The 14393-nt window shown below is 38.4% G+C and overlaps 3 protein-coding genes across 3 annotated transcripts; all 3 read right to left on the minus strand.

Annotated features, from left to right (window-relative positions):
* Nucleotides 1-10: 10 nt before the first annotated feature.
* On the minus strand, nt 11-6913 carry RAD5 (DNA/RNA helicase protein). Its single transcript, XM_088813222.1, has 21 exons — nt 6006-6913; nt 5478-5611; nt 5214-5349; nt 5070-5123; nt 4847-4996; nt 4607-4758; nt 4439-4523; nt 4066-4338; nt 3804-3950; nt 3488-3643; nt 3025-3092; nt 2330-2452; nt 2133-2232; nt 1934-2046; nt 1553-1831; nt 1261-1461; nt 989-1082; nt 833-904; nt 593-691; nt 355-495; nt 11-264 (listed from the first exon to the last, which is right to left on the minus strand). Exons 1-20 carry the CDS (start codon nt 6582-6584, stop codon nt 373-375), a joined length of 3138 nt encoding a protein of 1045 aa, XP_088669348.1. The 5' UTR covers nt 6585-6913; the 3' UTR covers nt 11-264; nt 355-372.
* Nucleotides 6914-11017: 4104 nt separating this feature from the next.
* Nucleotides 11018-12416, minus strand: LOC148765448 (uncharacterized). Its single transcript, XM_088814390.1, has 2 exons — nt 12053-12416; nt 11018-11971 (listed from the first exon to the last, which is right to left on the minus strand). The coding sequence occupies exons 1-2, from the start codon at nt 12353-12355 to the stop codon at nt 11159-11161; spliced, it is 1116 nt and encodes a 371-aa protein (XP_088670516.1). The 5' UTR covers nt 12356-12416; the 3' UTR covers nt 11018-11158.
* LOC148765449 (protein FAR1-RELATED SEQUENCE 5-like) lies at nt 12403-14207 on the minus strand. The gene is made up of 2 exons (XM_088812809.1): nt 13877-14207; nt 12403-13500 (listed from the first exon to the last, which is right to left on the minus strand). Exons 1-2 carry the CDS (start codon nt 13928-13930, stop codon nt 12403-12405), a joined length of 1152 nt encoding a protein of 383 aa, XP_088668935.1. The 5' UTR covers nt 13931-14207.
* Between the last annotated feature and the right edge of the window lie 186 nt (nt 14208-14393).

Genomic DNA, 14393 nt, shown 5'->3' on the forward strand with positions numbered 1-14393 from the left:
TAACAGCGAGTAATGGAAATTTCTCCAATGTGACTATAATATAATTAATAATTACAAAAAAATGTTACATGTAATCAAATAAATAAATACAAACTTCAAAAAAAAAAAAATTTTAAAAAAAAGTTATTGCAACTTTTAACTTTTAAGCTGCACGGTTGATCATTGGAGTTGGATATTCAGTTTAATTGGTAGAACCAGAGATTGGGGTGATGGTTTCTACATGCTTTAACTTTTTAGAAGCTTCCAGAAAATCCCAAAGGTCTTCTGATAACGGAACACAAATTCATAGACGAATTTCCAATAGTAAAAATACGTCTCAGCCAAAGAAAAATCGAGGTGATGAGAAGGGCTCACCGTGTGTAGAAAACGAGTCTAAGTAAAGAGCATTTTAAGTTCTTCAAGTCGTGCACTTCGAACTTCTTGATCTGTTAGAGCACCGGATATCATTCGCTGCTTTCTAGCTTGAACTGCTTCCATTCTTTCCTCAACTGTACCCTGTTCCGTATCATAATAATCATCTTCGCGTAACCATAACAATTTCAAATATAATAATTAATATGTTGGAAAAAAGAAAAAATGACCAAGAAATTACCTTGACAATAAACCGTTTGATCGTCACCTTTTTAGTTTGTCCTATACGATGAATGCGCATGACTGCTTGTTCCTCGACTGCTGGATTCCACCACGGGTCCTAGAAAAGTAATTTTGGGATCACGAATAAATTGCAGTAATCGCTAATACATCTAACGAGTTATACCATCATACATAGAGAACACACCAATAATAGAATATGTTAGATGAAGGAATCTTAAGATATCTGAAGCCGTATTACCATGACAAAAGCATTACATGCTGCCGTGAGATTTATTCCAACTCCACCAGCCTTCAGTGACATGAGCAACACCTGTGACGACAGATATATAAATAGTTACGCTAAGTGTGAAAAAAATTAAATAAATGAATGAACAAGTTGAGAAAAAAGACATGCCTTGATGTTATCTTCTTCTGAAAATTGCTTTATTACTCTCTCACGCTGTTGCAGGTTCAAAGTCCCGTCCAGACGAAGAAACTGGATTTGACTCCTGGATATAAAACTTAGACCATCAACAAATCATTTCCATGGAAATATAACTTCGACCAGCAACATCAAAATATAGAAGAAAGGCCTCATTCATACAGTCGAGTGCATTATATAGACTCACATAGCATATCATATTATTCGAGGTTAGAATGTGAGAAAAAGGGAAAAAAAGATGTTACCGAGAAAGAGGAATCTGCAATAGATCCAAAAAGGCAGTCCATTGACTAAATACAATACTTTTTGAGCCCCCTGACTGTAGATATCCTAGTTCACGCATAAGAGCCGAAACCTTCGAGGATTCCACCCAGTTCTTCTCAACATCAACCTGGAAACGACTATCAGTCGGGGCTGTAATAAGCTCCTGCTTGCTAATGGTCTTCCTGTGAAAAACATTTGGTACTAGCATTCACTACATCTTATAAAAAAAAATCCTTGGATAAGATTGCTTTATGCAAGACAGTATATTGCTACCTACAAACAGGACAGAGGCCACTTGCAGAGCTTCTCCAGCTTGCCAAAAGACACTCTCTGCATAGTCGATGGGCGCAAGGTGTCAATACTGCATCTTCAAAAGCTTCGAGGCATATCGGGCACTCTCCTTGTTCACCTTTGCGTAACTCATCCACAACTTCTTGAATATAAGCGCGTGATGGCGCTTCTGTAATTTGCCCGTCCACATTGTCCAGACCACCTTTGAGGAAACGTCTTGCAAGTTTGTTCAAATCGGAGTATTCTTGGGTATCGCCTCGACTGGACATAGAAAAGCATATCACTAGCAGAAACTAACAAGTTAACTGACCAAGTAATACATGTGTGCCTTTGGTGAATATATCTACACGTATATAGTTTCACCTCATAACAAGAAATGGGTGATCACAACATTGACGAAGACGTAACAGCAGTTCCAAAATTGAAGCATAGTTATGAAGAACCCGGCCTTGCTCTACAAATTGGTCGAACTTCACCTAAAGATGTATCAATGAAGTTTAGTCAAGCAGCAATACACCAAAGGTAAGAAATCCACATGCAAAAAATCCATACAAATCGGTACCTTCGATTTTTTGAATAATGCTTCGTAAAAGTCGTTCTCAGCTTCTGTAAGATTGCAATATATCACTTGCATATCTGCAGGTGGCAGAACTAAAATTGGCCTGGACACCAGTAAGTATAAAAGACAAGCCCATTACAACCACAGTAAGTAACAAGCATGCAGAGAAAGTAACCAAGAAAGTAGCTTCAAATACCCACCTGCCTTCTCGATCTGTGCTAGACTTGGTTCTTCTTAACATGATTGGCTTTAAGATTGATTGAACTAACTTTAACCCCCTCTCATCACCCTCTTCAAAGGGCTTCTGGACTAGCTTATTCCACCTGGAAGTTGATTATAAATGCAAAATATCAAATCAGATAATAAATTTTGCAGTCTCTCCCGATTATTTATGATAATATCTTAAAAACGGAATACAGAAGAGGGGAGAAAAGTTATTAGCATCTTGATACAGCTAGACAGGTACTGTGTTTACTAGTCAGAATCCTTAGGAATGGTTATTAGAAAAACAGAAAGAAACAAACATACATTCCAAAGAGAAACATCCCTGAAAAAGGATGAGAGAGAAATTTGGGGGCAGTGGGAGTACTTCCCATAAATGTAATTTTTATTTCTGGAAATCAGTAATCCAAAATTAAAAAGTCAGTCCTTGAGTAAGAATGTATAAACTGAAGACTATATATTAGGTTATGGCACCAGGGGAAAAGGAAAAAATACATATATTTAGAAATTGCAAAAAGAAACTAATGCAGATATACTTGTCGTGACTCTGCAAAATTATTCAAAGAAACACAGAACACGACATAATTGTGTTTATGAAAGACAATCAATCTTGATAAAAATAAAAACACTCTAAGGTCAACTGCATTTTCCGAAAGATGGTTTAGCACCTTACCAAGCCCAGCTTCCCCACGGTTCAATCTTCAAAAATCGAAGAAGACTGTAAACATCCTCCAGGTTGTTCTGTTACATAAGCTTACAATTAGAAACATAACTAGATTTTTTTTGATAATTAAACATAACTAGATTTTGCTAATGAAGCAACTCAAATAAAGCAAATGACATAAATAATAAGCGAGGATCTTTAAAAATTATTAAAAAACCACAAACTGATATCGGAAAGGCTGAAACTCGCAACTTCGAAAAATAACTGGTTGAAGAAAGTGACATACACAATCAACCGCAAATGAAATTCCATCAAAGATGTCAAGACGCTTTAAGTTTGAAATTTAACAAGAAATGTAAGCGCTAGTAGTATGCTTTTAGAATTCCAAGGGGCAATGTAAAAATGATATCAGTCAATATAAGGACTGGTATTTCATCGAAATCATTCAGCGCACATGTAAATAATCATTTACCTGGATAGGTGTTCCAGTAAGGCACCATCGACGGTCAGCAGCAAGAGCTGCTGCAGCCATAGAAACTTGGCTTTTGGATGATTTTATGGTATGTGCCTCATCAAGAACCACTCTAAACCATCTAACTGAATATAATCCCCCATTGTCCTCTGCATTCTACAAAGGATAATGACAAAGAAACAGCGATCTGTTAGGCCTTCTCCCCGGGTAAAATGAAGCAAGAGTTGTATAACAATGTTACTCTATTTCCTAACAAGTAGATACAACCACAGCAGTGGAAGAGGATGAAGAAATATATACAAGAAATACCAAGTACCTCAGTTGAAAATTCTGAAGCTAGCACTCCATACGTAGTTAGTACAACATTACTTTGCGCAAGAAACTTGGCATCCTTTGATCTACTTTGTCCATAATGAACATAAACTGACAAATTTCCAGGTTGAGCATGAGTTTCAATCTCTGTCTACGAAAAAAAAAGGTCAATATTCAACCTGGGAAGTTTCTCCACAACAATACGAGGCAACACCTGTTTCAGTTTGCCTACACTAAACAATATTGTAAGGGTGGGTAGATTATACCTTCCACTGGCCTATAAGTGTCATTGGGCATATAATGAGATTGCCACCACCAACAAGTGCAGCTTTTTGTTTCATAAGCTTCTCAAAACCAGTGAACTTAGATGCTTTCTTTGGAGGTTTCGGAGAGTTATCTGAAGTCAAGCTCGCTCCGCCGTTATCAGTGGAAGACTGGCTGGTAGATGCATTACTCAATGATCCACCTCTTCCGGAATGCGTAAGAAGGAGGGATATAGTCATGATAGTCTTCCCCAGTCCCATAGAATCTGCCAAAATCTACAATAATATTCTCTATTCACGTACCTATTCCCAATAAATAAATAAAAACAGAATGCAGTCATTTAAAAATAATGATCAAGTAAAACTAGCAACATACTCCTCCTCTAGCCATTTGAAGCGTGCTCGGGAATTCAGTCGTTGCATCACCTGAAAAGGTATTTACGTACAAAACCAATTCCCTCCTGCAATAAGATATTTATCAACTAAAATCCATTTCGAAATTATAAAATAATGATCTTACTGTTACCATTGAAGCTTCACATACCTGTCAGCGAGGCGGTAAGCATCCCAACATGGGTGCAGAGTTGCTCCAGCGTCATCCGCACAGTGTCCTCTCTCCAGCTTAATCATCCAATTAAGAGCCTGCTTTTGGTAAGGACGAAGTTCACACAGCATAGTACCAGGAGGTTCCATTTCCTGAATCATCATAAATCATATATCAGATTATGTAACACATAAAGATATTACCACAAGCAGGCAGCAGAGGTGTTTGAGGTTACTTTACCTCTAACTCTGAGCTGTCAGAAACACCCACAATATTGTTAAGGTCACTTTCAGAGACTGTCTCCTCATGTTCAGCATTGTTTCCATCCACAGAAGATGTGGCCTTGAACTTATTTAAATGTAGAACTGATGGAGGTGGAAGACAGCTATCCTGTTCATGTAAAATTAAACACTAATATTCATACTCCTTAATTTTAAGCATCCAGTAGATTCACAGATTGTACCTCAGCATTCAAAGGCCTCTTCCTTGTGTACAGATCTCCTGGAGTAAATTGTGCCTAAAAGGAGGACAAACTCAGATTCCAGTTAGATTACCTAAAACATCTTAAAACTGTCTGTAATAATTAGAACTGGTAGAGCTTATTCACCTTCGTAAATGGAACAAATCCCAGCAATTTGAACAGGGATGGAAGGGGTTGAACAATCGACTCATCTGCTGAATTACTTGTTGCTTTAAGTGAAGTTTGTTGGCTTTTTTGGAACATGGAACTATTTATATATATCCTAAACAACACAAAATCAAAACAAAATGATTTTTTCAGCACATCAGTACTAAATTGAATCATAATACACATATTGGCCATCTTTCACTCACATTTTGACCACACAAATTCCGTCCACTGCCAACGTACCTGATATCTAAGACAATAGTATCCATTATCCCCAGCACAGGAGGAGCAGATTTACAATATCCCTGAAGACAAACCTTCTTATCCCTCACAAGAGGTAAGAGGCACCGAGCCCATTCATTTGGAATACGGCCAATCTGCAAAACAGTATAGCAGTGTTATATCTGCAACCAGTAAAATACATAGATCTACATATGATCAAGGCACTTCAACCTTGATATACTTGCTGAAGCAGAACATCACACCTTTAAACATTTTCATACTCTAACATTACTTAAAATTTAATTTGATATCATGTAACTATTATGCACCACCACAAACAAGAATCACGAAATAGCTTTCTGAAACAGGGGCAATTCGACCAATCACAATTCACAGGAAAGCAACTGATGGATTCATTTCCGCCCCAAAATTCATATGTATCTCTCACAATATCCACTTAATATTTTCTCTACTCTAGTTACCCAAAGAAAGAAAAAATACTTTAATTAAATGATAAAACCAAATTCGAGCAATTTACAGAAAGTATACCTCTCCGGATGAGCTGGTAGAAAACCTCACGATCTCAGAGCATGCAGCCACATGCCGGCCTCGCCCACCCCCTAACTTCCCAGGTGAGGGTGCTGTCATTTTCTTCTCAACAGGGAAAGTGAAATTCACTTCGTCACCGGGATTTAAAATCCTCCCTTTACAAGTGGATAAACCTGCCACCTCACCATTCCCCACAAACCACCACTCGCTCCCCATTTCTTTCTCCACTTCACTATCAGCGTTGCCATTCTCTTCACCCTGGTTTCTTCCACTACTAGTGTTTGAGCTCCCGTTTGATCTCAAAACAGAATCAGAACTCGCAATTCGATTACTGTAATTGTTCTCCGCCGAAGAATCAACGGTCGGAGGCTCTGTGTTCAGATTCCTGCCGGCGGGTTCGGACTTCTTGGGGAAATCATGCTTCTGGAAGCTTCTCGGAGTGTCGAATATGATATTGATTGCGGCAGTTGGGTCATTCTTCGCCATGTGGAGAGCTCGAATTATGTCCATGTCGGAGTACTCGCCGCCGACAATCGACCGGACCGTTGAAACGATATCCTCCGTGGCCTTGTTTCCCATTGCGGCCGCTGATAGGAAGCCGTAATTGGCGGGGAAATTGAATCTATCAATACCTTTAATTGGATTTTGGAGGGTTTAGGGTTACCTCAAGAACATAAACCCCAGTGGGTAGGGGTTCATATTGGGGGTTAAGAATTCAGAAAATTGGAAACCCTAACGAGAAAAGATGTGCCCAATTTGGTTTTGAAATTAGACGAATAGAATGGCGGGTATGTGTTGACATTGGGGAAGAAAGTGTGCAGAGTACGTCAGATTTCCCGCCATCTTTAATAATTGTTCTGCGCTTGGCAAAAGCCAAAACCTAGCCTTTATTTTTACATTTTTAAATTATTGAATTCAACTAACCAAACATTCAATAAGATTCAATTATTTAATTAGCTGGCTAAATTTATCAAACAAAAAGAACTTAAATTGGATAATTTTGTATTAATATTTTGATTTATAATTTTTTTAGGTAGAATAATATGTTCTGAATTTTTTGGATTTAAACTTTTTTAATTAGGAAATAAAAGAAAATCCCCAACTCTTAAAATCACAATATCAATAAGCACTAATTAATACTCGAGATTTGTTACTTTTTTATTCATTCTGTAGAATGGTAACAATATTTAATAATTTTGGCTTTATTCCCTTTTACACCTTTAAAATATAGTTTTTTGGCATTCTACACCCTGGTGTTTTTTTACTATCAATTTAGACCTTCAAAACACGATAAATTATGCATAATGCACTTCGTATGAATTTGTAAGGCTAACAAAGGTAATTTTAATATTTCCAGTGGTATTTTTTAGGATGCCGAATGTCAAATCAAAAATTATATATTCATCAAGGGGGCAACTATTTTGAATACTAATTTTTGCTTAATTGAATACTACCTAGTTGAAAACCACAATTGAGTACATATTTTTAAGTTTTTTCTTACTTTAATACCAAAATAAAAATAAAAGTACAAAAATACCCTTTCATACAAAATACTAATTACATTAATTTTTCTTTGAAATTACCTATTTGAAAACCAAATAAAAAAAAAAGAAAAAAAAAATCAAACACAAAAACTCCCTCCGTCAACCTCACGCCGCCCGACGCCGCCGCCGCCGCCCAACCATCGCCGCCGCCGGACGCCGACGCCAAACACCGCCTAACGCCGCCCACGCCGCCCAACGTCGCCCAAAGCCGCCGCCGTCGTCTTCTTCGAATAGTAAGTTATAGTTGTTTCGATTTTTTTTTTCTTTAATATTTATTTAAGATTTGAATGTTTGATATGGGTAATTAGGATTTGGTTGTTTTAGGTTAGAATGATCGTTAATTAGTAATGGGTGCATCTGATTTCAGTCGATTTGAGCATTGATTTGAGATTCGTGGGTCGGTTCTTCGTTCTCCATTTTCGACCTGTACATGTCGAAATTTGGATGAATTTTCGACATGTTGTTGTCGAAAATTCATCCAAATTTCGACATGTAGATGTCGAAAATGGTGAAAGGGTTGCTTTTGATTTTGTTATTTTCGACAGTTTACTGTCGAAAATGGGTTTCATTTTCGACAGCAACCTGTCGAAAATGCAATCCATTTTCGACAGTAAACTGTCGAAAATTACCCCATATTTCGACAGGTTTCTGTCGAATTTAAACTGTGAAATTTTTTTTTTTTTTTTTTTTTTTTTTTTTTTTTTTTTTCCTATTTTTATTTGCTTGTGTTTATATTATGTATATTAATTTTTATTTGTGTGTTATTTTGCAGTGGAAGAACCACGTCAACCTCGTATACCTCCGACTGTCTCGAACCGTAAAAAGAGGAAGGAATTGTCCGATAAAGGCAAGGGCATAGTAGTCACGACCAAGAAAAAGACCACGACCAAGAAGAAGTCTGGAGAGGGTTCTTCGTCAACGAATCCGGTGCCGGCTGTACATTCGACTGTACAAGTTGGTGATTCGAGCAATGAACCGGTCCTAGGTCCCGAGATACCGGAATTGTACACAAAATTTGATAAGCACATTGCTTATCATATTGTGAACGGAGGGCCAGATCGTTCGGAGCGCGGCTCAGAATTTCGAATACGAAATCACACAACAACTTTGAAAGGTTGGGAGCCGGCGCCGTTTATTAAAGATGTAGTACAAAGATGTGGTTTAATGTCAGTTGTACAGGCATCGTACAACACTGTGGACGGCCATCTACTTAGAGCCTTCGTAGAGAGATGGCAGCCAGCTACCAACACATTTCACTTACCTGTTGGAGAGATGACCATCACACTTGACGATGTGAGTTCGTTGGTCGGTTTGCCAGTTGTTGGGCGTACCGTATCTTGCGAGCGTTTGGTCCGTGATTCCAAAACCATTCCCAGTACTTTGATGTTCCAGTTGCTAGGTGAGTACCCGGACGATGTAAACAAGAAGAAAGCGGTCAAGTTGGAATGGTTGAAGGCTAAATTTAGCAAAGTGACCCTGAGAGATAGTGCAGAGAAGAGGACGTACGCCATTCGGGCGTATTTGTTATTTTTGCTCGGGTGTACTATACTGTGCGACAAGACAGGCAACATGGTAAGCGTTGAGTACCTAAATCTTGTAGCTGATTTGGATCGGATCGGCGAGTATGCTTGGGGCACTGCATGTCTTTGCCGGTTGTACGATGAGCTTTCCTCAGCCTCACAAAAATCAACGAACTCGATGGCTGGCTGGCTGACGCTCTTTCAGTCATGGATTTACGAGCACTTTCCTTATTTGGGGGGTGGCACATTGAAGACGGAATTCGAGGGGCCATTAGCGAGCCGATGGGAGCCTCAGTCAAAGACTACTTCAACGCCTGAACGAGCGTCGTACCTGCGATCTCGATTAGATGATTTGATCCCCGATCAGGTAACATACCACTTTAATAATCTGTTATTACTACTTAGGTTATATGTTTTACATCTAATTTTTTATTTAATATGTTTTACTTAGGTTATATGGTCACCGTATACGGCTATTCGTGATCGTTTCCCGATGCCAGATTCTGCTTGGTTTAGTGGGATGATATGTTGCATGGACCACTTCGAGGCATATCATCCGGACAGAGTCTTGAGGCAGTTCAACCGGGTGCAAATCATTCCAGGTCGTGCATACATGTCAAAAGATATGTACAAAGCTCTAGTTAGCAAAGGTCGACCGGTCCAGAACTCAATTTTCGTTGCGTACGGCGAACGATTCTCTGATCGGTGGGAGGAGTATTGTCTGGACGAGGAGTCGAGGTCCGTTGAAATTGAACTCGGGGAGGCGGACACTTCGCCGGACTACATGAATTGGTTCCGACCCAGATGCATGTTACAACTGAGTAGGCATGGAGCCCATCCTCCTCGACCCCAGGCGGATCGACCTCGACCCCATGAAGCTCGTCCAGAGGGTGGTACCGATAAGGAGGTCCAACTTTCACAAATTTTGGAGTTGGTGAAGGGTACACTTAGCGAGGTACGGGGACTTGCGCCATCCGACGCTCATACGGTCATGTGGGGGACCCTAAATGATATTGTCAGATTGATCGAGCCGGATGCCCCACTTCCACCTCCTTCGAGGTCGTCGGATGCCCCACCACCACCACCTCCAGGTAGCTCGATAGGGCCACTTCCACCGCCATCGAGCTCGTCCGATGCCCCACAGGCGGTTGTGAAACGCGTGTTTAGTAGGAAGAAAAAAACACAGGATTAGTCTTGTATTTTTTTAGATGGATGTTGTTTTATGGATTTTATTTGTTTTACTTGCTTTTTAATTTATTTGGGATTAGTCTTGTATCAAATTATTTTTATCTTACATTGCAATATACTTGGGGTTAAATTCACAAAAAAAAAAAAAAAAAAAAATTACAAATTTTTCAAAAAAATAAAAATTTGATACAGCTAAATTTCGACAGCTAGCTGTCGAATTACAGAGAGTAATTCGACAGCTAGCTGTCGAATTTGAGCTGTATCAAATTTTATTTTTTTTGAAAATTTGTAATTTTTTTTTTTTTTTTTCCAAAAACACTTACAATATGTTTTTTATCTTACATTGCAATATATTTGGGGTTAATTGCACAAAAAAAAAAAAAAATTGCAATTTTTTCAAAAAAAAAAAAAAAATGTAAACAGCTCAAATTCGACAGCTAGCTGTCGAATTATACACAATAATTCGACAGCTAGCTGTCGAATTGGAGCTGTTTGCAATTTTTTTTTTTGTTTTTTGAAAAAATTGCAATTTTATTTTTTTTTGTCCAAAAACACTTAGATGTGTTTTTTATGTTACATTGCAATATATTCGGGGTTAATTTCACAAAAAAAATATAAATTTGCAATTTTTTCCAAAAAAAAAAAATTTGTATACAGTCCCAATTCGACAGCTAGCTGTCGAATTACTGTGTGTAATTCGACAGCTAGCTGTCGAATTTGGTCTGTATACAAATTTTTTTTTTTGGGAAAAAATTGCAAATTTATTTTTTTTTTGTCCAAAAACTACGTACATGTGTTTTTTATCTTACATTGCAATATATTTGGGGTTTAAAAAAAAAAACATAGTTTTTTCAAATAAAAACCCAACACTTAATAACATTGAAATGTAGCACCAGTAACTTTACATATTTATGTTGGGAGAACTATCACCATTGTCTGATATAGTAATAATCTCGAAACTCTCTCGCGTGGCAACATTTTGACCTATTAATTCTCGAAATGCTGTAATCCGACCATCCATTTCTGCAGGCTTCCAACCATCAGCTTTAGGATCATGACATCGGTACCAATAATCGGCGATAGGAGGTATTGGACAATTCTTGTTCAATACAACATGCACGAAGTGACAGTTGTCGACGAATGCCATACCGTGCTCTTGCCTCTCGCTGAAAAGCTTTGGATCGCTCGATAGGGGAAGGAACGTGAGACACTGATACTTGGATAAGTAGACAAGCACAATATTGTATGTTGAAGCAATTACATGACCCATATTTGGCAAAGACATCCAATGATCACGAGTTGCAGGAACATCCCAGTTACTCACAATAGCTTGCATGCTTCTAACGGTTTCTTCGCCACGGTGCATGGTCGTGTAAGTGGAAAAATTAGAAGTCAACTCCCGTAGCATGTCATCTCGCACTCGACCCCATTCATCTTCTCCAAATCCCATCATAGAGGCAACTGCCCGAAATCCACAGTGTCCATCTGAACCGACATTGATGATTTCTCGAACGTGCATACGAAATCGTGGATGGATCGTGTCAATGTACTTATTCTTGCCGATCAAACCTGGTGGCAATCCCACATCTGCATCTTCAAATAATGGTTTGACCGACTCTTGTGTCGGTATAGTGCTTTTTCCTGACTCTTGAGTTGGTATAGTGTTGAAAGAATCATTCGAATGCCCTCGTAATCTCATCAGTACAGGTATAAGCTGCAGTATATTACATTTCATTACTCAGCACAATTATAAAATACAATTTCAATGAAATGAGACGATAGTAGCGACATTTACCTTTGGAGAACAACTAGCTTGCTTCGATTTTTTTTTCTTTGGCTCCACATACTCAAAATGTGATTTGTCCCGAGTGCTTGATTTGTCTTTCCTACTTTTTGCCGGTCGACCTTTGCTAACAACTTTTTCACTTGGCTCCGTAAGGTTAGTCTTCTCTGGGTGGGTAAAATGTCTCAAATGGTTGCGCAATCGAGTTTTGGCATCGAGATCGGCACATTCAAAGAGCTTCTGGTATTCCGATAATTCTTCGTCGATGGTTGGTAGGATGACTTGGCCTGTGGTCGCGGCGGGCTCCATACTCATGTGTTTCCAATACGAGCCTATTAACTCAAGTGGGATAGGACATTTGTTCACAACAACATACTCATGAAGTTCATGGTATTTCTTTCAATAAGAGCCGAAAAACTCGACTGAAATTGCTTCCATTTGGTGATGTCCTTTGGGAACAATTTCTTACAATTGGCCACTATATTCTTGTTCACATGCCACCGACACAGCAAGTGATGACTCGATGGATACACATTGGCCACTGCTTTCATTAAACCCAAATCTCGATCTGTTACAATGCAATTAGGCCGAGGACAACTGGTCATGGCCTCCTTCAAACAACGCAACGCCCATTCAAAATTTTCCGTCTTTTCGTGGTCCAAGTAAGCAAAGGCAATTGAGAACGTCTTGTTGGTACAAGTAAAACCCACAATCTCAAGAAATGGGAGTCCGTAACGATTGGTCTTGTACGTGCAATCGATGACGAATACGTACGGATACGACTGTGCCAACTTAATGCATTTCGGGTGGATCCAAAACAAGTCGGTAATCGCATTCAACTCGTTCGATCTATGGTACGAGAGGTATTCATCTTCTTTCAACTTGACAAACAATGATTGCAATTGAGATCTCCCATCCAATTCACTGAAATTTAACTTAGAGATAGTATTGTAAACTGTCTTCATACCAGTTACATTAGACGGGTCCTTTTGCTTCAATGCTCTTAGAATTTCCCTTGGTTTCACCATTGCTTTCTTCATAGTGTGAACAAAGGAAACATCCTCCTTTGATAATCTTCCGGCATAAGAGTGTCCGTGCAAGTTTTCGAATAAGTTGTGGTTGTGAATACCACAACTAACATCCAATTTCCACTCAGCCTTTTCATCATCCTTGTGTTCCCTTGTCCCCTTCAATTTAAACGGACAATTGCATTTCTTTGAACCGGTGCTCCTTTTTCCCGGTCTTTGATCATCTTCACCTGGTACCTTCTTGCCAACATAATGGCCCCCACGCTCACAACGAACAATCACATACGGTGTCCTACGTCCTCTATCCCCGTCACTCGAACCCCCAATCATTAACACCATTCCAATTCTTTTACATACTTCACGAACCCATGCCATTAAAGCTTCTTTTGTTGGGAATTTTTCGGACGTGGTAAATGAATGGGTGCAATCGATCTACACAAAAGAGTCGAAAATATAAGACAAGTAAATTTGCAACAGGAACAAATTCGACACTTAAGTGTCGAATTATGATGCAATTTTCGACACTTAAGTGTCGAAAATTACCCACAATTTCGACACTTAAGTGTCGAATTATGATGCAATTTTCGACACTTAAGTGTCGAAACTTTGGGTAATTTTCGACACTTAAGTGTCGAAAATTGCATCATAATTCGACACTTAAGTGTCGAAATCTAAGGGTATTTTCGACACATACATGTCGAAAAATAGGTGTATTTTCGACCTGTATGTGTCGAAAATACATGGCGAGCTTAAAAAAAAAAAATTTTCAAAATCGATGTTTTAGCTCAAAAAATACATGAATACATACCTGAATGGGTTCTCCTTGCTCGTAAACTACCATTCTATTGTCATTTGAGGCCATTTTGCAAGTTGTGTAAGGTTTTGATTTCTTTTGTTTTGGGGTTTTTTAGGAGGGTTTTTGGGGAGGGAGAAGAAGGAGGTGGAGGAGGTGAGGGGTTTGGGAGTGAGGAGGGAAATGTTTTTTTAGGTTTTTGATTATTTGGTTTTTAAGAAAGAAAAATAGTATTTGTAATATTATTTGGTTTTAATTTTCATTAAGGGTATTAAAGTAATTTCCAATTAATTATTTAATTTCTATTTTTTTGGTATTCAACTAAGCAAAAGTTAGTATTCAAAATAGTTGCCCCCATTCATCAATCCTTTCGAATCCCCAAGGTGAAAAGAATAAAATATATCTTTCATGAAATTGTATATTTTATCAAAAAAATAAAATCCAGTTAAAAAAAATTCCCTTTAGCTATTTTGTTATCATATTATTTGAATTATGTTTTCTTCCAAAAATTTATACCAAATATTTTCATCAG

This window comes from Erythranthe guttata, chromosome 14, assembly GCF_056151865.1.
Source record: "Erythranthe guttata isolate IM_541 chromosome 14, IM_541, whole genome shotgun sequence".
Lineage (NCBI taxonomy): Eukaryota > Viridiplantae > Streptophyta > Magnoliopsida > Lamiales > Phrymaceae > Erythranthe > Erythranthe guttata.

Excerpts from the sequence above, each read along its gene's own strand:
- RAD5 (XM_088813222.1), bottom strand. The coding sequence starts at position 6,584 with ATGGGAAACAAGGCCACGGAGGATATCGTTTCAACGGTCCGGTCGATT. Across the intron at positions 4,524-4,606 it reads GCTTACCGCCTCGCTGACAG|GAGGGAATTGGTTTTGTACG; the intron begins GTATGTGAAGCT and ends ATCTTATTGCAG. Across the intron at positions 3,093-3,487 it reads TTACTGGAACACCTATCCAG|AACAACCTGGAGGATGTTTA; the intron begins GTAAATGATTAT and ends CTTATGTAACAG.
- LOC148765448 (XM_088814390.1), bottom strand. The coding sequence starts at position 12,355 with ATGAGTATGGAGCCCGCCGCGACCACAGGCCAAGTCATCCTACCAACC. Across the intron at positions 11,972-12,052 it reads AAGCTAGTTGTTCTCCAAAG|CTTATACCTGTACTGATGAG; the intron begins GTAAATGTCGCT and ends AATATACTGCAG.
- LOC148765449 (XM_088812809.1), bottom strand. The coding sequence starts at position 13,930 with ATGGCCTCAAATGACAATAGAATGGTAGTTTACGAGCAAGGAGAACCC. Across the intron at positions 13,501-13,876 it reads AGCAAGGAGAACCCATTCAG|ATCGATTGCACCCATTCATT; the intron begins GTATGTATTCAT and ends TCTTTTGTGTAG.